This window comes from Candoia aspera, chromosome 10 (assembly GCF_035149785.1).
Source record: "Candoia aspera isolate rCanAsp1 chromosome 10, rCanAsp1.hap2, whole genome shotgun sequence".
NCBI classification, from domain to species: Eukaryota; Metazoa; Chordata; class Lepidosauria; order Squamata; family Boidae; genus Candoia; species Candoia aspera.
The window spans coordinates 14,483,277-14,510,830 of NC_086162.1; the positions used below are offsets into that span (position 1 = coordinate 14,483,277).

Genomic DNA, 27,554 nt, shown 5'->3' on the forward strand with positions numbered 1-27,554 from the left:
TACTGTAGAAGGGTCACAACAGACAGATTTAGGTGTGTGTGTTTATTTACTGATATGGCTGAGCTCACAATGTCTCTTGGTAGTCTACGGTAAAGGTTGAAACAAGTCAACAAGAAACAATATGTTTAATACATGTGCAGATCCACAAGCTGCCCAATCATCCAAGAGCCCAACACAGTTCACACCATTCAGTGCCAATTCAACCAAAATAGTCTACTAGCAGCCTTGCAGAAGAATAATGCCTCCAGGGAGAAGGTGTTCCAGAGCACAGAAGCCATAATAGAGATGGTCTGCCTTTTAGGTCCATGTCTGTTATAGGGACAGGGTCTTAACCATTTTCTCCCTGCATGCTCACATGGGCCAGAATGATTTTACCTGGAAGGGATGGTCCCTATGAGACTTTGGAACAATAGGGCTTTATGGGTCAAAACCAGACTTTGAATTGGACTAAGAAGCCTATTGGCAACAACAACAACACATTTATTACGGCCCTAAGACCAGATACAATAAAATTACATAATAGCAACAATCTTACATTTATATATTTATAAAACAAAAAAAAATTAGTATAATACGATCTAAAGTTAAGAATGAAAATACTAAAATAAATTGAAATAAAATACTATGTTAAGAATTTCTAAATCTAAGTGATGGTGGGGTGTATTGTGCAGACGGTAGCACAGAACTGGGCAACCTGGGAGGATATCTTTGGGTCCTTGTCCAAAAGAAGTAGCATTAAATAGAAATCACACTCCCTGCCTGGAAATTATAACGGATCTGTCTAGAGTCCTTATATAGGGAACAGTATAACAACATGGCTTAGGGTTTCTATTGAACCGTCACCACATGGAGATAACCAGAGGTGCATAGGAGTACCCTTAAAACATCCAAAAAGGACTGCTGAGGTCAGTGCGTCCAGCCCGGCTAAAGTGAAAGCTTTACGAAATTTCAAAATTGTGATGGATGATAAATAAGAAGATGGAACGAACCCTTCTAGAAGAAAATGACAGATATTGGGGTGTAGCATCTTACTTACATTTGTTTGGAGATCTATATCCCAGATTCGTTGTTTCAGGGTGGCTCTAGCATTATCAAATCCTAACGAGCCCAGACTTTCCATAGAGAAGCCCAGCAATTTAATTTTATCTAAGGCTCTTTTTATCCACGATGACTGAAAATGATCTCTAAATACGAATGGGGCTAAACCAATAGAAGCCTGTTGGCAACCAATATACTGACCAGAGAATTGGGTGTTACACATACCCAGTGTTTCTTACCTTGTAGCATATTACCCACTGCTTTCTGTCCCAGTTGTAGCCTTTGAGTCTTAAAGGCAATCCCATTGTGGGATCAGAGCAGCTCCCCTATGAGGAAAGACTATCATTTGTGGACACATGTTAGCATGGAGTAAAGGCAAGTAAGACAGCAGACAGGCTTTATTATGATCAGAACACAAGAGCAGTCCAAAATTCTCAGCAGTGTTGGCTGATCAGAGAGCTTATGTCCCTTTTTATGACACCCCCTTATGACACCCCCCAGCATATGTGAGACTCTTTAACTTAAAAAAAAAAAGAAATGACTGAATGGGGACACCATGGAGGTGCATCAAATCAAGCATAGCCTGGAGAAAGTAGACAGGAAGAAATCCCCCTCCTAAACAAGGTACAGGGTGAGTCATCTAATAAAGTTGATTGGAAGGAAGGAGGGTTTGGGCAGGCAAAAGAAAACATTTTTGTATGTATGGACCAACTTCTGTACATAATAATATTTGCTGCTGTCAGAAGTGATAATGTGGAGTTCTTAGTGCTGTCTGAGCTTGGTTGTTTGCTTGCAGATGTTTCATTACCCAACTAGGGAACATCATCAGTGCCAATGATAGTGGCCACCAGCTTCTACAATGCTAGGAGTTCACGAGGATCAGGCCATCTTGTCTACTATCTCCAGAATCACGTGTGGCTGGGAGCAACTGTGAAACAGGGCAGATGCCTTCCTGCCCAGGTTGACGAACTTTCTGAATGCAGCCAGTTGGCTGCTGTGTGACTCAAAATGCTGGATTAGATAAGCCTTGCTTTGATCCAGCCAGCCTTGCTGGCTAGGGAATTCTGGGAATTGAAGTCCACACATCTTCAAGCTGCCAAGGCTGAGAAACACTGCCTTAGGGCCTTCCCAGATTAGCCCTATTTTCTTACCATGTCAGTTATCTTAATTCCCATGTCAATTAGTTCAGTCCATTCCATCTCATGTTGATGTTTTCAAAGGACATGAAAACGCCTGTTTTTCATGCGTTTGTTTTATGCATTTTGTTTTTGCTTTAAAATGCAGAAAATTGGGTCTTGTGTTAGATTAGGAAAACAGCCTGGCAGCTTGCTTCGGAACAAGATTGGATGAAAGATTTGACCATTTCTGGAAGCACCTCCCCTTTACGTTGAATGTACAACATAACCCAACCTCATGCTCTTCAAATACACTGGACTAGAATTTCCACAATGTCCAGCCACTATGTTGAGGGTGGTGTAAGAACTGACACCATCAGTCCCAACACTGACCCAACGTATGCACAATTGGAATGTGCAGAAATTAGGTTTATTGAAACTAGTGTACAAGTCAGAAGAAAGCTGCAATTAAGAGATTCCTGCCTAAACTCACTCACTAAAACTTTCCAGCACCCCCCTCCCCCTTCCGCTCCTTTCTCATCCAACCTCTAACGGCCAGGCATACCAGCCGCAGATGTCTCTGGCAGTACGACCTTGACTCCCCCCTGGCAGCCCAAACAATGGTGATTCACACTCCTTGCAATTCCCCCCTCCCATCTTCCTCCTGGCCACGCATCGGCTCCTCTGTGCAGATGAACACGATCAGACGACTGAGAACTCATTTGATTCTGGAGTCTGACTGGTGGACACTGGTTGTCTATTATGGGAATTGTGGTCCAGAGAACCGCTGATTTAGAAAGACTGCTTCAAGCACTTGTAGATGGAAATCTCACTGCAGGTTGCTCAGAAATCTGTAGCTGATTGTCCCCATTTCAGTGTGGTGTCTCTTCTGCCCCAGCTTATTACAATGGCATTAATAAGAATCTGAATGCCACCCTCAGAGAGTCAGTCTGAAAACCTGTCTTGAGCCTCATAGTATTTTCATCCTTCCCACTGATTTAGTACTGAGCTTTCTATCCAGTGCTGTTAAATTCTAGGCTCACTTAGCTATGGGCCCGTAATCCCCCCTCATTCCAGACCCCTCTAACTACATTATATTGCAAATCTACCTAGATTATGAAAGTATTACAGAGCCTCATTTCCTTATCCCTGCTTCCTTTCCCTTTCAATCTCCCTCTCTCTTTTATTATTATGCAGTGAATACCAAATGAATACAAGTAGCCAACAGTCATTGACTGCCAGGAGATGGCTGGCTGGCTGGATGCAAATGTAGTTGGGCTGTGCATGCTTCACAGCAATGTTTGGAAGAGGTACCTGGGAATTTTGGGGAGGCGCAAGTGTGTCAGGGTTGTGTTTTTCTGGCTTTCGTGCAAGAGCAAGCACCCCTTCCAAATCATTTTTGAAACAGGTGTAACTCTAATACCCACAGATGGGATTGTGTGTGTGTCTGTGTACAAGGTGGAGCTAACATCCAGGAATAAGCCCAAAGAAACAGTAACTCAGAACCAAGTAAGAGCAGATCATTTCATTCTTCTACCTTGCCCTGTGAATGCCCCTGTGCTCTAAAATTCATTCTGGAATGAATACATGAGCAGCTTTAATTTTCTCCTTCTGTTTATTATTATTTTTAAAATTTTATCAGCATGTAGCATCACCAGAAACACAAGGATCTTGATATGCTTGTATACTTACTTAGTTATGTATGCATCAGATGTAGATTTTTTTTTCCTAGCTAAAGAATTGAAATTTTTTGAGCGGTATTGTTTGAGCTCCTGAGTAGAATTGGCTGTGATTCATTTTATACTGAGCAGGAAATTCCCTGTTTTCATGAATCAACAGCCCCATCGCAGACTCCCTGCTAGAAAGTAATCTAAGCCAGTTGTTAGCAGCTACTAGACTGAGGCCCAAACAATGAGTCATATTGTAAATGAAGATGGGTACAGCTGGGGCAACCTCATCCTAACTTAATTTTTTAAAAAAGGTGGCCAAACACAAGTCCTTTTGTAAGTACATAGACTAAGAGATTTCTGCAGGGAATTCTCTCTTGACAAGCACTTGTCAAAGTAAGTGATGTTGCTGGGGTAGGATTTTGGGGCAGAAGTTCAACTGAGCAGGTTTACCACATTTTGAAGTGAAGCAATGCTCATTACTGTCTAAAGAGTCCTTCTCTCTCTTACTGTTTGTCCTGGATATGCAACTGATTGAAATACAGGACTCTTGCCTATTCGGATGCTCTAGAGAAGTGTTTTTAATCATGGACCTTTCTCAGAATTCTGCAACTAGCTTGGCCCTTTCTAAGAATTCTGGGAGTTGAAGTCCATACATCTCTGGGAAACACTGAGCAAGAATGTGGGCAACCAAATTCCATTGAGTCTTTGAACGACATTCTTAGGGACTCCACTAAAAAAAAAAAACCTGGGTAGAATCAAGACAAAAAACTAAATTTGATTTAATTCCTTTGAACTTAAATCTAGTTAATAAGATTATTCTCTTGTTATGTACAGTATATTCCATTTTGATAAAAACTGCAATCTGAGGATGCCAATAGAGGAGAATATCTGTAGCTTAGGGTTGAACTGTGGAGTCCTTCCTGCTCTCTGAGCTTGGTTGTTCCTTTAGACTTTTCATTACCCAGCTAGGTAACATCATCAGTGCAGGTGCTCTAGCACTGCAATAGCATTGATAATGTTACCTAGTTGGTTAATAAAAAGTCTGCAAGCAAACAACCAAGTTCAGAGAGCACCAAGGACTCCACAATTTAAGGACATTTCTGGGGACTAAATCCAGAGCTTTGGGGAGCTGTGTATGGCTTTGAATCCTCCCTTGGTGTATCTTTGTCCTAGAATAAAAAGCAAGAAGATGGACATCTGATATGTCTATCAGATTCCAGTTTGTGTTTCATCCTGGAGTACTGTTGATTAAAGACTTCTGGCTTTAGCAAACACTTGACGAAAGAGAACTAATATTAGGACTTTTCTAGTTACAGGAAGGACACTTGATGGTCCGGCACTTTCAGTACCTGCGGTGGTCAGCCTACAGAGATATTCCAGATTCTAAAATGTCTTTCCTGAATTTATTAGCCCAAGTAGAGAAGTGGCAGGGAGAGAGTGGCAATGGCAGGACCATTGTGCATTGTTTGTAAGTATCACTTGGACTGAGCGGGAAGAGGGTAATGGAGAATAAAGTGGGGAGGTGGTGTTCATGTCCTCAAGTCAGGCCTGCATTGTAGTCTGCATTGTTAGAAACAATGTTTGAGTTATAACAGGATCATGAAGGTCTATGGATTGTAACTTTCTGTAGGCAGAAAGTCTACATGGAAATGGTTAAAATAGCAGTGTGAGTAAATGTGTATGTGCAATCCCTGTGCCTATTGTCACCGATGCCAGTGCTTCTGCAGATTCTTGTACAGATTAAAGATTAAAGATCTGCCAAGAATGTAAGCCCTGCTATGAATCTACTATCATATCCTGGTTCATAAACAGAAATTAATCCTAACCCTCTTGATTAGCACATAATGGAAACTGTGGTTTAAATAAACCATGATTTCAGCATGCATGTTGGACAAAGGAAGAATGGAAGAGAAGCAGGGCAAAGGCAGATTGCATGGGCCTAAGGCATGATCATGAATTAATCAGCTATAGTTTAATGACCCAAGTTTGTTATGTTTAACCGGACCAGAGGATCCTAAGTGTCCTGTCAGGTATTCATTAGCACATGGATACAGTTAAATTGGGAGGAGATGTGACCCTATGCATTGAAGCCTTTCTCCTCAGTATCCCTATTTGCCCCATTAACTGAATTTTTCACAAATTCCGCCCAGAAATTTGAAAGGCATTGTAAGTCACAGGACTGTAAAATGCATTAAAAAAAAAGCAGGTTGTAGCTTCATGTAAGTGAACACCTGCAACCAGGGATCAAAAGCAGCCAAAACTGATCTTAAAAGGTATCTTAGGAAAAACTGGATAACTGTGTTGCTCTTCAGCTATGGATTTTTGGTCCATCAACATCCACACTCCAAGAGAACAAACAGGCTTCCAAGTTGACAAGGGCGTCCAGCAGTGAAACAGCCAAATTAAGGTTGTGTATTAGTCTAAAGATAATTTGGCAGCATTTCTGCAAATTCCAGAGGGTAAGGAATTGAGGAAAGGAAGGGGGAGAGAATAGGAGTCTCTGGCTCATAAACAGCCATCTTGTATACATCTGGCTAATTTGATTATACCAAGTGTGAAGGATTTATTAGCTCTGATGGGAATCCATGCCCAGAAGAATTTACAGCGTAAGCTGGCAACATGCCTGTACGCTGCTGGGAGAAAAACTAATTTTCCTTGGGTCCCACCAGTTTCACAAAGCCAAACAGGTGCTCAAGTAGGAAACACTTGAAGTGTCTTAATCTTATTCTGGGAGTTTGAGATAGTGACAATATCATGCACTGGTGTTTGGTTTGATTGATTTGGGAGTTGTCATTTCTAAATGCCCATTATTTTTTTCCCTTCAAAATAATGTTCTGGAATAGCTATGTGATCAAATCCAGAAAAAGGCAACCAAGTTTCCTTTTGAGATTAGCTTCAATGTTGGATGAAATGTAATAGCAGCAGACAGATCAGCAAAAATGTTTTTTGACCTGTTTTCCAGGTCAGAAAACAACCCTCAAGAGTTTAGCTACTCTTGTTAGAAGAATAGAGAAAAGAAAACCACCAGCCACCTTCCCTTACAGCAGCCTTCCCCAAATCAGGTGGTCTCCAGATATGTGGACTTTAACTCCCAGAATTCCTAGCAAAGGCCTTGCTGGCTGGAGAATTATGGGAGTTGATAACTGGGAGTTGAAGGATGCCCAGGTTGGAAAAGACTGTATTAAATAATGGTAACTTTGCCTCGACCCCAAATGTGAGATTCCAACTTGTGTTTGGAATGTCCCCAAACAGTATTTTGATCTTTGGAGATTGTTTCCATCCTATCCTCTTAAAAATGGTGAAAAATCTGGCCCAATACAAATAATAATGCAATGTTGGTGTTTATAGTAATACTTTTCCAGAAAGGTTAATACGCTGCATTACCACAGCTGTGTAATAGTGCTTGCAGCTATTATCTTCATTAACAAATTGCTTACCATTTCATAGTATAACTGTTCCCTTCCCCTCTATTTTTTTTTATTATCTTTAAACTCCTGTGTGTTTAAGCACTCAATTGAAGCTTGCTCAGCAATTTAATCTCTTAGTAAGGATTATTTCTCAGCTATTGCCACCAGCTACCATATTCTATCAGAAACAGGCAATCCAGGGTTCTTCGTTTTAAAAATGGCTGTGGTGAAAACGTAACTCAGTTATGCATCACCAGGAAGAGAACTCATCATTTTCTGAGAAAGTGTGCAATCTGACAGCCTAGTCTGCCTCTTGTGGGAACCATAAGAATAAATATCGAACTAATTTAAACAAAACTCATATGAGTCGTTATTCTTCTTAAGCAAAACAAATTGGACAAGGGATTGTTTCTACAGATTTTGCTTATTTATTGGATTTATTGCCTGCCCTGTCTACCTGGAAAGAGCCTGCAAGTAGATTAAGAGAAAAATGCCAAGTACAAAAAGAAATGATTACTTTTAAAAAAAATTGGAAGCATAGCATCCTGGGCCTCCTACAGCAAAGATGAAGAGATGTGCCTTACTGCTTTTTCTAAAACCAAAGACAGTGAGGATCGATTGTAATTCCTGTATGTGTTCCACACTTTGGAGACACGAAAGGAGTGGGGCCTTTACTACCTGCTGAACACAAGTCTCTGTGAGCTGGGCATTATGAATGAGCAGCTACTTATGGTGAGATCCCTTTGCTAAAGCTTTCAAATGACATGGTTTTCAAGGATCAGGTAAATTACATTAAGAGTCACACAAGAATGCCATGAGTTCTACATCTTTTCTCAACTCAGATCCTTTCAGCAATGGATAACTACCTGTGTCTTGTGGGTAGCATCAACCCATCTTTTAATTTCATCCCTCTGAAGTGAGCCTGAAACGATCCATATGATAGTATAGAAGAGCTGGACATGTTCCTTTGCTTGTTTTTCTGTTCTCTCCCTGATGCTAGGCTAAATAGAGATTACTGCTCTACGGTTCTTATTGGGCTCCTTTTATATGCTTTCTTCATGTGCTTTATTTCTTCTGTAGGAATGGAGGTGGACGGAGTGGTACCTTCTGCGCCTGCACCATGATCCTGGAGATGATCAGGTGTCACAAGCTGGTGGATGTTTTCTTTGCTGCAAAGACCCTCCGCAACTATAAGCCAAATATGGTTGAGACCTTTGTAAGTAGCAAGTAGCATTTATTTGGCTTGCGTTTTCTGATACCTTCAGTAGTGTTATGGTATTTCTTCAAGAAATTATGGAACTTGCTCCTATAAAATGTGGCAACGACCTGTGAAAACAGAAGATAGACTGGGAACATTCTTCAGCTATCAAAAGAATGTCCATATTCAGAAGCTTATACCAATTACTGTGTACTTTTGATATGGACATTCTGTGGAATCATCACAGCTGGTAGAATTCAGCGTGCACTAAATTTCAGTTGTTGTTTATTCGTTTAGTCGCTTCCGACTCTTCGTGACTTCATGGACCAGCCCACGCCAGAGCTTCCTGTCGGTCGTCAACACCTCCAGCTCCCCCAGGGACGAGTCCATCACCTCTAGAATATCATCCATCCACTTTTGCCCTTGGTCGGCCCCTCTTCCTTTTGCCCTCCACTCTCCCTAGCATCAGCATCTTCTCCAGGGTGTCCTGTCTTCTCATTATGTGGCCAAAGTATTTCAGTTTTGCCTTTAATATCGTTCCCTCAAGTGAGCAGTCTGGCTTTATTTCCTGGAGGATGGACTGGTTTGATCTTCTTGCAGTCCAAGGCACTCTCAGAATTTTCCTCCAACACCACAGTTCAAAAGCATCGATCTTCCTTCTCTCAGCCTTCCTTATGGTCCAGCTCTCGCAGCCATATGTTACTACAGGGAACACCATTGCTTTAACTATGCGGACCTTTGTTGTCAGTGTGATGTCTCTGCTCTTAACTATTTTATCGAGATTGGTCATTGCTCTTCTTCCAAGGATTAAGCGTCTTCTGATTTCCTGACTGCAGTCAGCATCTGCGCTAATCTTCGCACCTAGAAATACAAAGTCTTTCACTGCTTCTACATTTTCTCCCTCTATTTGCCACTATCAATCAAGCTGGTTGCCATAATCTTGGTTTTTTTGAGGTTTAGCTGCAAGCCAGCTTTTGCACTTGCTTCTTTCACCTTCATCACAAGGCTCCTCAGTTCCTCTTTGCTTTCAGCCATCAAAGTGGTATCATCTGCATATCTGAGATTGTTAATGTTTCTTCCAGCGATTTTAACTCCAGCCTTGGATTCCTCAAGCCCAGCATGTCACATGATGTGTTCTGCGTACAAGTTGAATAGGTAGGGTGAGAGTATACAGCCCTGCCGTACTCCTTTCCCAAAATTTCAGTTGCAATAGAAAAACAGTGGAAAGTTTCATTTACGTCATGCTTAAAAGAAACTGGTTGCCCCTCTGGAAGACAAAGGGCAACTACAGATGGAGGTCTAGTCTGATCCCTAGTGCCAGGCAGTACAAGCTTCTTGGTCTGATGGAATGATATGCAACCAAGATCTGGCTTTCCCACCTCTATGCTTTGTGACTTCTGCATTGAAATTAAAGTAGGATTTTAGCATGCTTCATTCACAAATGTATAAGTCCATAACTGAACACTACATGCAATAGATCTTTTAAATGTTGTTGAACTACAAGTCCCAGCAGCCTCAGCTAGCACGGCGAATGGGGGAAGGATGTTGGGAGCTATAGGTTCAGCAACATTGAGCAGGTTTCCCATTCTGTAGAAGAAGAAAGAGAGGCATGTCTTAAACATTGCTTTGGAGGGGAAATACAATGTTGGGATTATGAATTATGGATTATGACATTTCTCCCTTGCTAAATGAAATGCCTGTAGAGGTTGTTCTGATAGCATTAGAGAGAAAAATTCAATTGAGCAAGGTAGAGGATGTAATTAAGCCAAAGCGATTAAAAAAAACCATGTTAACTGGCACTGAGTTGGGTAACCTATTGGGCTAAATTGCAAGGTATTAGGATATGCAAACTAGTGTTTTCAACCAGAACTCAATCTTCCCCCAACCTCTATTGAACCTGCAAAATCTGATTCCTGAGACTCAGTTTAATGATCTCACCACAGGAGTAAATGAGAGTGTCGCTATTAGTGGAGCTTCACTGATCTGCGCCTGTTAAGGAACTCGCCTCCACGTGCATCCTTCTCTGACGCTGGAGTTTTATTTCTCTACGTTGCTATAAAGAAGAGCTATTTTTTTAAAATCCAAAAGCGTTCTGTCTTTTTAATCTCTTCGATCTCTTCTCTCTGGTGTCCACCCACAGATGAAGCTCTGGTGGTTTGCTTCCCAGTTTAACAACCATCTAATTGGATTTGCAAAATTTACCTCCCACCACATGTATGCACCTACATGGAGTTGGTGTATTTTTTTATTTATATGATTTTTATAGTCACCCATCTCACACAAGTGACTCTGGGTGGCTTACAAGATGAAAACAAACCCACCAAACATAACTCCCTGGCACCCAAGGTTAAACTGTTGACCACTCACCATCAGTACTAGGAGAACTTATCTATCCCCTGACCCATGGGAAACAGCCAGGTCTTCAATGCCATCCTAATCTCTGGGGGGATGCTGTTCCACCAAGGACAGGTGCTGCACAACTCCAACAAGATGACATGGTTGAATAGAAGGGACCCGGATCATGACTTCCATACTAGATCTGGTGGAGCAGGCAGAAACATCAGAAAGAAGGTGCTTCCACAAGTAACCTGGCCTTATGCCAAGGCTTAGAAGATTTGCTTTTCACCAACATCACAGGCAAAAAGGTAGACTTGTATTGTAGCAAGGCAGGGAAGAGCCTTCTCATCTTTAGGAGATGAGAAGAGCCACAGTAGGCTTCCTTCTGCTGAATCAAACAAACATATTCCCAGGAACCTCCACCCCAACCTGTTGCAACAGTCTTCCTAACTTGTTACCTTCCCAGGGTGCTACCCAACAGCTCCCATAATTCCCATCCAGCCTTATTTATGAGCACTAAAGTATGGCTGGATTTCTGCATAGTAAAATTAAACCTGGTTCTCCCTGAGCTCATGCAGCTGCAGCAATACTTTTATGTAACCTTCGGATCCATCCACATTAGAAGAGAGCTGTAATTTCCAAAAGACTATGAATCTCCTCTATATAAAGTTAGAATAGCAAAGCAGCCAATACATACAGGAAAAGTAGCATATCTGGGCAAAGGCTAGGCTAAAATCTTTCTCGTTACAGTGACTTTCCTACCTGGAGGGACTGTTTATGTATTTCCTTATCTGAGAAAGATTAAGTATATACCACCAAGACACACAAGTTGACACTCTTGGGTGGGTGAGGAGGACCATTTTTGAAAAACTAGATGTGATCTATATAAATGTAGACCATAAACCTCTTAATAATGACATGGTGGAGATTAGCTCAAAGATTCTAGAGAAGTGTTTCTCCATTTCAGCAACTTTGGCTGGGGAATTCTGGGAGCTGAAGTCCACGTATCTTCAAGTTGCTGAGATTGAGAATCGCTATTCTATGGGACTTTTGTTCAGTTCTTAGACTTTCCAATCACGTTGGTTTGGCCAGCATGGGAAGAAAATGCTGAAAACATTGGACCTTTTGGCTTAATCCAGAAAATCTTTTACTTACTTATATAGATATTTTCAGCATAGAACACTCTTGAAAGGAATAATTATTTTTCTAGTGCTGAGAATGCCTCTTCAGAACATTCTTTCTGGCTTCTGTTTATTTCAGTCCCAGTCTGCCTTGTCTTCAGTGGATATCTAACCCCCTAGTCCCACCTTTGCATTCCCTTCTCATTCTCCAGATAGCCCTAGTACAAAGCATTCTTTCAACCTCTGGCTTTCATCAGCTTTAAATTTTATTTCTACAATATAGTCTGAAATTAACATTTGGCAATGTAAAAAATATAAATGTAAAAAAATATAAATGTAAAATATATAGAGTCTCGTGTGGTGCAGAGCGGTAGACAGCAGCATTGTAGCCGAAAACTCTCCCCACGACCGGAGTTCAATCCAGTGGAAGCTGGATCCTCGGGTAGCCGGCTCAGGTCAACTCAGCCTTCTACCCTTCCGAGGTCAGTAAAATGAGCACCCGGCTTGCTGGGGAAGGTGACGACTGGGGAAGGCAATGGCAAACCACCCCGCTCTATAGTCTGCCAAGAAAACATGAAAGCGGCATCCCTCCAAAGGGTCAGACATGACTCGGTGCTTGCACAGGGGACCTTTCACCTTCAATGTAAAAAATAAAGTCTCCTTCAAGCTGAGCTTGACTCCTGACTGACTGCGTTTAACATGCCACTCCAATCTGAAAACTCTGAGAGGCTTCCAACAATCAAAAACAAAACCACCACCAACAAAAAACAGCTAATAATATTCAGCCCAGTGCACCTACTTTGTGGAAGTGGTATGATCTTCCATCTTGTCCCAGGACACTCTCTGGAAGAGCCATGTTTTTGCTGTTGATGACCTCATAGATTCATATATACAGTTTTCTTGGCAACCATATAATTCGTCCAAGATTTTATTTTATTTTTTTGGCTTTTCAGTTTAGCCTTTAGCTCTGGGCAAGTACCAGCCAATTCTGACCCTGCTTAGCTTCTTAGTCCATACATTATCAACCAAGTTCTGGAACTTGCTACTCTTTTGATTACATAGGCAAACGTTTTTGTACTGTTAGCTTAATGAAAGATGTGACGGATTCTTCTTTAAAATTACTTTTATGATTACTTGGGAAGTACTGCTAGATCTAATGGAATTTACTTTGGGTAGAGTATGTATAAGTCTGTAGCTAATGCTCAGTAAGCAATCACATCTGCATATATTTCTTCCAGCCAGTTTGGTGTAGTGGTTAAGGCACCAGGCTAGAAACCAGGAGATTGTGAGTTCTAGTCCCGCCTTAGACACAAAGCCAGCTGGGTGACCTTGGGCCAGTCCCTCTCTCTCACCCCTAGGAAGGAGGCAGTGACAAACCATTTCTAAAAAACCTTGCCAAGAAAACTGCAGGGACTTGTCTGTGTGGTTGCCAGGAGTCAAGATTAACTCAAAGGGATATGCACACTCACACACACACAAACCCTCTTAGTAGAGTGCGTATAGGACTGTAGCTTTAGTAAACCTTCACATCTATTATACTTCCCTAGCCACTCTGGGTGGAAAGGATGATAGGAATAAGGCTATTTATATTATTTATGGCTACATTTATGTTTTCCCTCCAAGTAGGTCAGAATAACGTGTTTCTCTCCCCTCAATTTCATCCTCATAACTATTCTGTTGAATAAAATGGAACACAAAAGTCCCGAGGTTAGATTAGAGGTAGAAGATCTGCCAGCTTCACTTTCTACAAGTTTCTAATTCTTTTTTTTTTTAACTAAAGATAAACCTGCTACATCAAACTGGTTTCTGTATCAGTTTGCATATATTAGTGCAGACTTTCTTCCACTGCACAATTTTGTATATTGTCTTACCTAACGGGCTTTCTCTTTTTTGTGTGAGGAATGAATGCATTTTACATGGGCTGGAGAGCTGTATTACAATATTCAGAGAAGTGTGAAAATGAAAAGATAATTGCATCCCAACCCATATAATAGTTTGTGAATGTGAGTTATGTTGTAACATGTTATGTAACATTGAATGTCTTTCTTCCATACTTCTGGATGACACTGAACACAGCTTTCCTCAATCTAATTCAATACACCATCACATCATTCTTGCTCTTAAATTCAGGTGGTCCAGCACCCTGATTTTGTACTCTTTTCCTAACTGGAATAAAGCTGTACTTCTTGATCTGTTGATTTTCCTTCCCTACCTTCCCCCCTCCAAAGACAGGATCAGATTTCGAATAAAGGATTTATTGCATCTTTAGAGCCCTTTGCGCAATAGAATCTTTTTGTTATTTCCAGGGACCAGCTTGAACAATTGTATGTCTTTTTGTCACGATGACCTTATCATTGGAACCACCCTGCTATAACTTAATTCTTCCTAGACAGTATCTCATTATTTTCAGAACTTAGTTGAAACAGCTGAAAACAGCTGCCCTGCCTTTTAGCACAAGACATAAAAGGATTTTCATGAAATAGTCGTTGCTATACAAAAGCTGGAATTTAATTTAGACTTTCTGACAAGTAGGTAGTGAGTCAGCTCTCTTCTGGACTGCCAGAGCAAAAAGCCATCCTTCTGGGTGAACCAAAGTCTTATCTCAAGGGTCACCAATCTTTTCAGGCCTCCAGTGTCATTATGCAATCTTACATTCCTGGGCTGTAAATCTTGTAAGATTTTGGCAAGTTCATCCTGAGATGACCTGCACAATGCTGAAATCTCACATGAAGTTTCAGCCTTTTTAAAAAAAATGTTCATATTTAATTTGAATTAAAATTTAATTAACTGGAGGAAGGGAGGTGCCCTGGTATCTGCAGGCACCATACTGAATTATCATTTCCCATTATGGCCAGGCAGGGTTCCCAAGTTAAGACCACAGCCTAGGCTAAATAAACCTCTCCAAATATCATTCCCCAGCAGCTGTTTTTATTTATTATGTTATTATTTTATTAAAAGTATTTGTCATCAACTCACTACACAAGGGGTCTTGTGATGGGTTACAATCCATACAACCAAATACAATACATAGTTAGCTAAAATGCAAAATAACAACGCTAACTAAGAGCAACTTAATAGAGAAAAAAACATAATCAGGTTGTAGATGATATGTCACAACAGCAAGAGGGCAGAAATCGGGTGCTCGAAGCTAGCTCTAGCCTGGCATCCAGTGGAGGGCTATTCCAACCCTGGGTCCCACAGCAAACCCATTCCTCCCCCATTTTCCCAAATAACATGTCTTTCCCACTGTAGGTTAATGAGAAGGGTCCTCTGCAGATGTGCACATTGTCCCCTTACAAGAACAGAATGCCAACAGCAGAACCAGCAGTCGCAGAGGAGCCAAAATTATTCCATGGGGCACAGGGATAATTATTAACTCTTTGCCAAGGAGAATTAAGGACAAGCCATTTTAGGGTTCTAACATTCCCTTCTTTTCCTGGGTTTCAATCGTATTTCGCTAACCGTCTCATTCTGTTTCCGAGGTCATCTCTAATTTTCTACCCAAGCAAATTATTTCCCCCTTTCTACAGCATCTTTAGCAGGATAAAGGTTGCCTACGTTCACTCTTGTTTTCCCTTTCCTTAAAGGAACAGTACCACTTCTGCTATGACATAGCCCTGGAGTACCTGGATTCACTGGAGACCAGATAGCATCTTGTCAAAGCACCCCAAAGGCAAGTGTTTGTATTAGGTTTGGGCCAAACCTGCATTTTGCACCCAGACTTTTTTTGAATAAGAGCGAGAGAGAGAAAAACAAAACAATGCAACGGAAGAGAAATGAAAAAGGGCAAGATACAAGGACCATGTTGTCCATCCTCTACCTTCATTTTTGTTCCTATCCCCCTACTCCTGCTTCTCTAGTTGCCAGCAGAGCAGAGACTACACAAACTCAACCCATGTACACAATGTTGTGCAATATGCCAGCCATGAGTTTGATACCTGTGTGTCATTTCTATGTATACGGATCCTGGTGTGCAGAATGGGCATCCCAGTGGGTCTCCTTGTGACGCTAAGAGTCACCGGGTGGAAAGATCCCTGCACTACAGACCGCAGAGGACAAGCAAAATCCAGCAGCTGTCAAAGTGGCAACAGCAGACTGGAGGAAGCAGTGGAACATGTTCTGAAAGCTAAGAAGCTTTCTGGCCGAAAAGATCAGCTTGCAGTTGTCATTCTTTGAGAAGCCACATTGGACTAAAGTGCTTGCTGGACTTGTACAGTTTTCATTCTCTCTTTATAACCATGTTTCTTGTTTCCAAATGAGTGCCTGCCTCTAAAGAGAGATTCTAAATTGCTGTGTGGCAGGAAAACTGCCTGTTAAAAACAGAACAACCCCCCAGTCATCTAACAAGGAGAAAACACGTGGGTGTCTTGTTCTCAAGGTGTCCAGATTTGCTTAACAACCACTGTAACCATACACCTGGGTATTTTGTTCCAAACTGTCCAAGCTTTGGAAAAGCCTTACTTTTCAGAATACTGGTGTCAGGCCTGCAGCCCTTCTCAGGCATCTTTTCAGTAGGGCTACCTAACCATAAAACGTCCTCAGTAGTGCGACCCCTTCAACATCTTAGCCACAAGAACTCACACACATATGCAGGCTTCGGAGATCACCAGCAAGCATGCAAGCCAGAGAATAATCTTCCCAGTTAGTCTGTTCACAAGAATTATTAAGCAAGGGGGCATGAGGGGGAAAGAAAAGGTCCCTATCAATCTGGATAATTCTCTTTCAGAGTCAAGTGTAGAGCTTTGTATGTATGTTGGTGGTGCCTTTGGAATTAAAAGCGGTGACAAATAGCTGTTTTCTGCACTTATGACTTGTGTGGTGGGAAGACATTTTGCTTTGGAAAGGTGAGCTGGCTGAGTTTTCTGGAAGAGTTAGTTCTACAGACAGCTTTACTTAGGGTCAGAATTTACAGCAGTCAGTGTTGAAAGATGCCAGCCTAAGAATATGAAGGATAGGCAGGTATGTTTCTATAACAGTCCACAACCTCAGAACCCATTCTTTTCCTTTGCTCCATCAGCCAAGCTAATCAGTTTATTCCTACACCTCCCACTCTTGGCATAAAATTCTGTTGAGATAATTAATAGAAGAGTGTTTAATGCAGAATAGCATCAGAGCCCTGGATGTGATTCACATGATAATTGTGGTGCACCATTCATTTGTTTAAAGAGTCAGAGGTACTGCAGCCAGGTTAAGCAAATTTTTGCCAAATGTGGATGACCAGCCTATTCAAAACTCTCTGGCTGTTCCACTTAAAATGCCCAAAGCCTCCATCTTTCAGCTGCATGATGCAGATAAGTGCATGTGCAAAAGTAAAGAAAAAAAATGCAGAGCTGTTAATGTGCCTTTTTATCCTTTATGAAACACATCATAAATCAATGGAGCCGCAGCAAGGGAGTAAACAGCATCAAAATGGCAGGTGTCACTGGGGTAATTGAAGCCCTGCCCCTTTTTGTGTGTGAGACGCATGAAATGCACATTAAAAAAAAGGGCTTCAGTTGCCTGGTCGCACCCATCGTTTTGATGCTTTGATCCCCTTCCCCATGAAACCTCTGGACTTCAAGCAATGAATCTTTTCAAATTAGTCTTGCCATTGTGTTGATAGATGCAGAGAAGGAAGGAAGATTCTTCTTCTAGGCCAGGATGTTGATTGAATTAGCCAAGGAAAAGAAGGTCTGTTGCTACACAGAATGGATATAAAGATTATGCATTCCTTCTGGAAATGGGAAAAGGGAGGCATGATGGAAAAAAATGGGAAAAGGGAAGCATGAATATGAACTGGGACTCATGCCAATACTCTTTAGGAATGCCATGGCAGTTTACATTACAGGTAGTCCTCGCTTAATGACCGCAATTGGGACTGGAATTTTGGTTGCTAAGCAAAGCTGTCATTAAGCAAATCCAACCCAATTTTATGACCTTTTTTGCAGTGGTTGTTAAGTGAATCACATGGTTCCCCATTGATTTCGCTTGCCAGAAGCCATCTAGGAAGGCTGAAAATGGTGATTACATGACCATGGAATGCTGCGATGGTCATAAATGTGAACCGGTTGCCAAGCACCCAAATTATGATCATATGACCGTGGGGATGCTGTGATGGTCATAAGTGTGAGGACCAGTTGCAAGTTGTTTTTTCCAGCACCGTCATAAGTCCAAACCATCACTAAACAAATGGTTGTTAAGTGAGGACTACTTGTATTTGATGCATCTAGCAGCTAGTATTTTCTGTTTTTTCTCTAGAATGCCCAAATGTCATATCTCAGGACTTTTGGGGAAGGAGAGAAAGGAAGGAAGATGGCCATTAGTGAGAGCTGCCATTTTGGATGCAGGCTCTTCCATTTTTTGGTGGGGGGTGGGGATTAAAGCTTTTTCTTCCACAGTAAATTCTGGGGAAAGCAAAATGACATCTATCTAAAAGTACCAGCCAGAGATAGTAGTGCCAAGTGATGAAATAGGAAGTGTGGAAAAATTCAAAAGGAAGATGGATGTGTATAATAAAATGAACTGTTAATGAATGTAATCTCAAATGGGTGAGTGGGTAGAAAGTTATTTGCAGGAACTAAGTGGACAAACATCTTAGGTGATGGAGCAAGCATTGATCTTTTTTTAAAATACTAGTTTTTGCATCCAGCTAGCACTGGTGCCTCTGAGGAGACTTAAGACATTATTTTTCCTAAGTGTTCCAAGAATGTTTTAGAGGCCAGTCCTAGACATCTGCAGCTAAGCACAATGATAATGTGCATGTGATGGCTTCTTGGCATGAACTCTGTTCTTTGTTATAGCATCCCAATGTCAGATGCAAGTATGTAAGCCATAGGGGTTTGTACTGGAACATGCTGCATGTTTCACCACTTGACACTCCCTGTGGATGTGTATGAAGCCAGTGTGGAAAAATAAGAATGGAATTGGTTTAGCATAGTTAAGGGACAGTCATCGAGGGCCCAGATAAAACCTGCAGCTGTGCCAGATTCAAATATCTGAGCAGAATGGAATTACTGGAAGGTAGAACAGATGGGAACCTTAGGCTGAAATGTAAGGGCTGTGCTTTTTCCTTGACTTCCTCCTCTGTAATGTGAAGATTAAGACTGATTAATGGGAATAGCAACATGTAGGCTCTTGTGTTTAAAGCAAAGACAGCTGCCATTTTTGATTTTGCAGAGTTTTTACAGCTAGAGCATTAAAAAGGCTATTCCTGTGGCACAGCTTCATGTAAGTACAGAATATGGGAGCTCAGTGAAATATTCTGCTTGCTGAACGTCACATCCTTCATTGTGAAAATAGAGATGAAAAGGAGAAGTCCTGGCCCTGACGGTTGATATATTTTAAACAGTTGGAATACTAGGAAATACACTTCTGAATTTAGAAGGTGGTTCAGATGGGTTTTCCAGGAGTTAGAGATAATTCTACTTTGTTCCCTTCCCAAGAAGAGGAACTGCTGAATACATTATACAAAATCCTAAAGATCTGAGAACCTTTCAGAAATGGATTCTCAGTTGCAGAATTGAACTTCTCTTGACACAAGTGCTTTCAGCAGAGAGAATGAAATCAACCTTTAGAAATTCATGCTGAGTTGAAAATAGCATGCCATTGTTCAACCTGGTCTGTTCATCCACATCTAGCTGCTAGGTTTCAACTCTGGGTGAACCTTGGCAATTTCTTAATAATGGGCTGTATTTCTAATTGGAGAAAGTCTCTTTTGCGGGGGGGGGGGGAGGTGTAAGAAAATGCTAATACCTTTAAAAGATTTGAAGAGCCATGTTCTGAAGTAATTTTCATGTATCATATTCTTTCAAGCCAATCAACGTGATGTTTTTAGGTTTGTTAAAGCTGGATACTCTGTGTAGTGCTTATTTCCAGGATATGTATCTACTTGTAGGTGATAGAGCAAGGGAAGTCAGCTAAAGAATGGCTATGTTTGGGAAGTCTATTTTACCTCTTCTTTCATAGTTTCACTACAGTTAGTCAGCTTAACATTCCCCAGCTTTGCACCCTTGAGATATGTTGACACTACAGCTCCCAGAATTCTGACTGTGCTGGTTATGAGTCCTGGGAGTTGTAGTTTCAATGTATCTGGGAATCATCAGAGTTGGAAATGGCTGTTTCTCTGTTTCCATGAGTTTTTTTTTTAAGGCAGTTAAAACATCACCAATGAAATAACCAACTAAATAGTCTAACTCTCCATCTGTCTGTTGTTCAAGAACTGATCTACAAAGTAGAAGTACTTAACTTTACAAATGGGATACGGTCCAACACAGAGGAAGAGGTACTCATTTAACTTGTGAGTGTATTTTAAAAGCTACTTTTTATGTTACTGTTCATACTCAGAACACTAACATCATTCCATGAGTAATATACCAGTTTTTGATCACAGAATCTGTTGCTTTCATTATCACATCACCTGAGCACCTATTTTGAGAGGTGTTACCAGAGCTTACATTTCCTGACTCAAAAGTATATACCTTAAGAGCTTCTAAATGAGTCAGTTATTCCCCTGTAGCTTAACTCGAAGTCTGAGAAAGAATATTCCAGTCCTCAGCTTTGTCTTTTCTACACACCCCTCTTTTACCATGGAGTGGCTGATGGGATGAAGAGAGGGGAACTCTTTAGCTGTTCAAATCAAACCTATTCTCTAGGTGCAGCTTCCAGTATAAAAGATTGAGGAACTTGTGGTTCTCCCTTCCATATGTTATTGGACACCAGTCCCCATTATCCCCAGCCAGCACAGCCCATGATGGCAGCTGTGAGTCCATTAAGTGTCCCCACATCCTCTGCTGTATTTTCCTAAATTACAAAGTGACAGTAGATGTCAGACCCACAAAGGAGATATTTATGGCTCAGTTGCTACTCTCCGTTGAAAAGTTTTCCTAAAAGATGTCACCAAATTTAGTCAAGCAATGATCTGAGGATTGATTGTGTGTGTGTATGAATATATTTGTTTGACCAATTGCCTTGATACATACAGTTCTGCTTACAAGAGGAAATAGTTCTAAAAAGAAAGCTCACAGTTTGTTTTTAAATAACGTGAGCAACACTGATTTGCAAGAAACATTCTTGTTTCTTCAGCTATTATCAAGAAAATGCCTCTTTTAAGAAAGCAACTGCCATCTGCATACATACACACACCCTATATGGATTATCTATTATGCTCAAGGTTTTTTGAACTTTAGAAAAAAATATTTTTAGATTTAAGTGTATCGGTTAGAGTGGCAGTCCCTCAGCTGAAAATGATAGATGCACATAAGAAGGTAGAGCAAGATCCTTGATGTGGGTAGACACAAAGCAGAAATAAGAGTTTTCCTGTTGGGTAACTGTTCAGAGTGCAGGAGATGAAGCAGTTTGGGATTTGGAAATACACCAGGCAAATAATGCAGCCCTGGTCGTCACATTTTAAGAAAGGTGTTGACCAAAAGGAGATGATGTTCACCAGAATGAAAGAGGGATTTGAAAAGTCCTATGAGGAATAGTTGAAAGAATTGTCTAAGTTTAGCCCAGAGAAAAGAAAACCAAGGGGAGGTATCAAGAGGAAAAACAGGTCTTACATTGCACTTAGGTATAAATGCATACCAAATAAAAATATTAAATAGTATACTACAGAAGATATGACAGACTTCAAATGTATGAATGGCTGCCTTATGAAAGATAGAGCACCATTACCACCAATGAGATTAAATTACAAGGAAACAGATTTGAGGAGAAATTTCTTGAGGGCTATGAGATGTCTCAAGAATGTATGGTTTCCCATTAAAGGACGGAAGGAGGGAATGGACAGCCATCTGTCAAGAATGCTGTAGTACTTGCACAGAAAAAGGAACTATTAGATTATCACTTTTGACTCTAAAAAATGTATGCTTTGAAGACGCACTATGATCCAGATGGGAAAATCTCCATCTCAAATGTGAGATTGTGAAAATCTCCATCTCAGATGTGAGATTGCAAATTCCAACTCAACAGTCCTGCCCTAGAGAATAATAGGTCCACATAGAAATGGAGCTCACCCATTTTAGTTATGAGAATGGATAGGTAAAAGCAGCATTAACAAGTAAAATCAACTTGCTTTATTTTCAGAGGAAAGGAACAATATGTCAACAGATGCATTGCCAAAGAATCTAGTTGCATTTCCAACTTAAAACAACCAATCATGGGCACAGACAACCATAATGTTTAAGATTTTATTTTTATTTTATTTATTTTTCAAATTTCTATCACCTCCCATCTCCCCCAAGGGGGACCCCAAAGGGGACTCCAAAAGGGATTTTCCATCTTCTTCCTGTTATATCTTAAGGGAATTGATTTTTACAAATTCTTGTATGAAATGACTCGATCTGCCCTTCTTCAAATATTGTGCAAAGCAGAGCTTGGTTTTCTGTTAGATTTCACACTTCTCCAAATGTTGCAATGCTGTTAATGAAATTTAAATGTGTATTTTGAAGGAAATTGTACATTTTAAATCTATTTTGAGAAGAAATGTGTATTTAAGTACATATTTTGAGAGGATTTTTTTTTTAAAAAAAACCCTGCAAATCAATGCATACATGGAATAGGATCGTAAATAAAAATATTTTAAATTGGCATGAAACGGAAATAAAAAATTGTCCATTTGTATTGACTCTGTGCTAATAATGGAATAGAGGAATACTCCATATTTAAGTAGCTAGTTGCATTTGCTTCATTCATAAATTATCACAGATGAAAGAAGGTAGATTAAATTGGAGCATGGACCAGCTGATTGGTCAGGTGATTCTGTTAAGCTGGTGTGACCTGTGAAAATGCAGAAAAAGATTTCCAAGGATGAGTAAAATGTAGACCTGGTTTTGTTTGTGAATATAAATGTCAAATGCCTACATTTTCAATGAACCAGTTGCTGTATCTCATCTTTCAGATGCATTGTACCCTAAGGGGTATCCTTTGGTCCACTGCAATGTGAAAACTCAACATTCATTCTTAAGGAAACGTTCAAAAGTCAATACATCAACATTCCAGGACAGGCTCATTTTGCAGGACATTTAATTTTTGAAAAAATTATTTCTCCCTCAACAAGGGCAAGCTATATATATATATATATATATATATATATATATATATATATATATAAATAACTTGGAGATATATATATATATATCTCCAAGTGCTATGAAAGGCATCAACTCTTCAACTTCCTCCCAGATGCTCACCAAAAAGTCCTGTCTATAGATGTATATAGAGACATTTGTATATAAATATTATCCATAATGATAACAGTGTACATATTTATCAGTATTACAAATTCCATGGTGCTCCCCCTTCCTTTTTATTAAAAAATAAATGAAATAAAGCATTTTCAAGCAAAGACGAGTACCACCAAAATGTTATCATTTGGGGTCTGTTGTTGGCTCACTGTTGTTTTAATGAACACTTGCAAGGAAGTCCATGCAGCTGATGGGTTTAACACTTGTCTTTTGTTCCTACATTGGGGCAAGCTCTGCATCAGCCACTAGAAATGCCTTATGAGCAAGTAGTTTGTTCCATCATGTCAGAGGTGAAGAATTGGGAGAAGTCCACAACAGGAAACAGGGTTCCCTCAAGAGATGCTAATCTCCCCTTCCCACAATCTCTGGGGCAGTATGTTTGTTTTTATTTTATTGATCTTTCACGGCATTGTTTGAAAAATAAAATAAAATACATGTTTGGAATTTACCATGGGTTTTGATTATCTTCCACTATATTTACATATATTAAGAGAAGACATCTTGTGAAAATGCCAAATCTTTTGCGATTATAATGAAATTCCGTGGAAGTGGTTGTGGATGAAATATGCTATGTGGAAGGCAATGTATCCAATTCACACAGGTGGGAAAATAAGCCATGGAAAAACCCACACATTTAGCTGAATTTCACTTCTAAGTAATTGAACACACCAAGCTAATCTCTCATCAGCCTCTGGCTTTTGTTATTTATATTAGTGCATCAAAATAATCCCTCAGTCACATTCTTAGTACTCTGACTCCACAAAGGCTATTATTATAGTTGCTTTCCACTGCTACTTTATTAATATTGGTATTTTTTAAGGGATTTTACATTGTACCCTGTAATAATAATGTCATGTAGTTTTAAAGATTTACACTGTGTCTCTTCAAACAAAAAACAATAGGCTGATATTATTTAACCAAAAATACGGTAAAAATATGTCGCAAAAAATCATATTATAGGCCAACTAGGAGAGATCTTAAAAACAGGAAAATGTCAAAATAGCATTAGGAGTATACTACCACTAACTATAAAACTCACTACAGAGTTGCTTGGAAGAATTTAAAGATCTTTGTTGGATACAAGATGACCTTTGTGAGATAGCTATATTTTATTCATATTTAGCATGGCTGATAATAGTTAGCTTGGTGATCTCAGGTGAGACAAATATTTGGTAGTGCATGGGGAATGGCTATATGCTAAGCCAGGGATCAACATAATATCCAAATCATCCCTAGATGTCACCTAGTCATCACCACCACCACCACCACCACCATCTAAAATCTTGTCAGATTTAATCTGAGAACACCAAGATTTTGACTAGTTGCCTACTAACCAGGATTTTATTTGGTGTGAGAGACTGTGAGGAGCCTAGGAAAGTAATAGCAAGAACATTAGACATAACTAACAGAAGGGAAAGGAGTTTGCTTGGAGCTTTTCTCATAAGGGGCAGCTCAGCCAGTTTGTAAAAAGTCCAGGAAGAAGAGATTTGAAATGTTCAAAGAGACTCCACCTTAATGAACTCACTAATAAAAGGGCTGTAGGTTTCTAAAGAGAGTCGGTTTGGGGTAGTGGTGAAGGTGCCAGGCTAGAAACCGGGAGATGGTGAGTTCTAGTCCTGCTTTGGGCACAAAGCCAGCTGGGTGGCCTTGGGTCAGTCGCGCTCTCTCAGCCCCAGGAAGGAGGCAATGGCGAACCACTTCTGAAAATCTTGCAAAGAAAACTGCAGGGACTTGTCCAGGCAGTCTCTGAGAATCAGACACAATTGAATAGATTAAAAAAAAAAAGTTCCTAAGGTAGGTCCCATGATTCTGTCCCTTACCTCTAATTCTTGGATTAAAACTCCTTACTGAAGTCTTTATGATTCTTGCTTCCTTGATCATGCTGAGGGCTTGCCACTAAGTAAAGCTACATTAAAAATGCACGATAGAGTAATAGATTTCAATAAAATGTGTATGAAAAAAGCATATATTATGCAAAGTCGTACTGAAAGATATTGATTGTGATTCATTCCATTAAAATGTCATAATAGGGTATTCAATTCATTATCCTGCTCTTCTTCCCACAGGATCCAAAAGCATAAAAAAGTAAAATATTTTTTCATCATTTTTATTTATGAAGTCTTGTAGAATCAGCAGCCGAAAAAACAATTTGCAGACGTCTCACAATAGAAATGGAACGAATGCAATATAACACTATTTTCTTATTCTGCAAAAGGAGTGTTTGTGTGTATGCATCTGTACGCTTATATATGCTGGTTAAAATGAACAAATTAGTCATATAAATAAGTTTTATCTTCAAATGGAAGCAAACAGGCATAATTATAGAGATATCAATTTCAGCCCCTCTCAGATTGCCCGACACCCAAACTGGTTTCTTAAGAAACGGGATGGAACAAAGTAATCTGTAAATGCATGCCATGGATTTCCACTGATCCAAAGATCTTGTCTTGAAGCTGATACAGTGGTGCCCTTCTGGCACAGCCTTGAATTTTTGTGCATCATTTCAAAGTCACACTTAAGCAATCAAGGGAAGAGCCTCAGGTTGTGCCCCTTGGACCTACTGAAAGACCATGATAGAGAAAATGGACAACTCACCTAGAACACCATTCTCAACAGGTTATGGGGGAACTTGAGTAGGAGAGCCTGCCAGCATTTGCCTGAGGTGATTCATTCATCACAAAGCCAGCCTTCAGCTTAATGTGTTGCAATATTAAAGACTTCCTCTAAAAGTTGAACCTTAATTTAATGGAGGCATACGCCAAAATAAAACTTTTTTAAAGACTCTAATTGAGTCATCAAGGCTGTTTTAAATCTTTAATTACGTTTGGTGAAGGGTGTGATAATTAAATGTTGCCAATAAATAATAAAAAGAGAATAATGCAAATTAAACTCCGGAGCTCAGTTTATAGTGGAGTTAATTAAGCCTGTTGTCCTCTGCGGGAACGTGTGTATCTAGGTGTTTGGGGGAAACGGCATCCTTGTCTTCCCCTCTAAGTTTATTCATTGAATAAGTTGTCCATGGGTATTGATAGCAGAAGAGACACATCTGCTATTGGGAGCTTCATGATAAGTAAGCTCTTTCACACTTGCATTTATAATCTGTGGTACACCCTTTTGAGACAATTAGATTTTAAAAAGGAGCATAAACCTTCAGAACAAATTCTCAGTGCAATATGTTAGCCAATACAAAACTCAAGCTTTCACTGTTTTTGATGGGTAGAAAAAAAAGGTGATGGATGGATATAAGCTTGATCTTGGACCCATCCCTTCTAACCAATTAAACAGCAAATATGCCATTAAGCCAAATGTATGAATGGGGCAACAAGTATTTTTAGCCTGCAAGCATTTTGAAAGGAACAGAAAAAATGATATGAGGGAGGTCAGGAAGTCAGAAAGGAAATTCCTGGAAGCATTTGGTGCATCAGGTTTGGGATGAACACTGATCCCTCATCCTGGGTTTATTTATTTATTTGTTTTATTTATCCAATTTGTCCCTGCCCATCTCCTCCCTTCAGGTTGACATCTCAGCTTTGTCTTGAGCATCTGGTGGCAACCTGGGACAAATGTCATTTTCCCACGTGTAAGTTCAACACATCCCAACTTGTCCTGCCAAGCTTTAGCACTGTATCTTACTTGATTATTTTTGTTTACTTGGTGCCTGGTATTTGTTCCTTCACTGTGCTTGATTATCTGGTGCTGGTTCCTGCTGGAATGACAATATGCTGTATATAAACAGCTTCCAGAGCCCACTTTATATTGATGTACTGATAATATTAATGGATCAATGATGTTACTGAGAAAGGCAATGAAATGTCTGCAATATGAAAAGCAAGCTCACATCACAGAACATGAAGAACCCAACAAAAATTCAGTCCTGAGCTACATATATTCTCCAGTATTGATTTGATTAAGCATGCTGTTTGGACATAACCATTGTGGGGATTCAACAAAATAAAAATCCTGGCTATTGGTTGTATGAAATCCAACAACTGGCATAATTCATTCTAGATTCAGATATTAGTTAGAGAAAGAACATTGCCTCATTTTAGCATAAATTCGTGTTGGCCTTACTTCCATTTCCAAATCAATGGCTTGCCTGAAACAGTAAGGACAGCAGGGGTAGGGGGGGGGAGATTTTTGACAAAAAAAGAATTGGGGTGCAGGAGAAAAATAAATAAAAGCAGAGTAATGTTTCTAACCCCAAGTGTTCACTGGGTTACAACTTCATTTATTGAGACACTTGTGGCATTTATCTTTTGAGACCATATTTAATCACAGCCATTCAGTCATTTGAGCTATTTGAATGACTAATAGAAATTCAGAATATAATTAAATTGTTTGCATGCACACATACACACATACAAGATTTACAGCAAAACAAAACAAAATTAAAATTGCATAAAACATCCATAAACTGAATATTGGAAGGCTTGGTTTTTTAAAAAA

General features: G+C 40.0%; 1 protein-coding gene across 2 annotated transcripts in view; it reads left to right on the plus strand.

Annotated features, from left to right (window-relative positions):
* Positions 1-22,489, plus strand: part of PTPRU (protein tyrosine phosphatase receptor type U) — a 339,403-nt gene extending 316,914 nt beyond the window's left edge. For both annotated transcript variants that reach the window (XM_063312343.1, XM_063312344.1), the window contains exons 28-30: positions 5,134-5,291; positions 8,311-8,446; positions 15,474-22,489. In XM_063312343.1, the coding sequence (XP_063168413.1) occupies positions 5,134-5,291; positions 8,311-8,446; positions 15,474-15,536 (357 nt within the window). In that variant the 3' untranslated portion in view covers positions 15,537-22,489. The remainder of the gene's footprint in view (positions 1-5,133; positions 5,292-8,310; positions 8,447-15,473) is intronic.
* Positions 22,490-27,554: the final 5,065 nt, after the last annotated feature.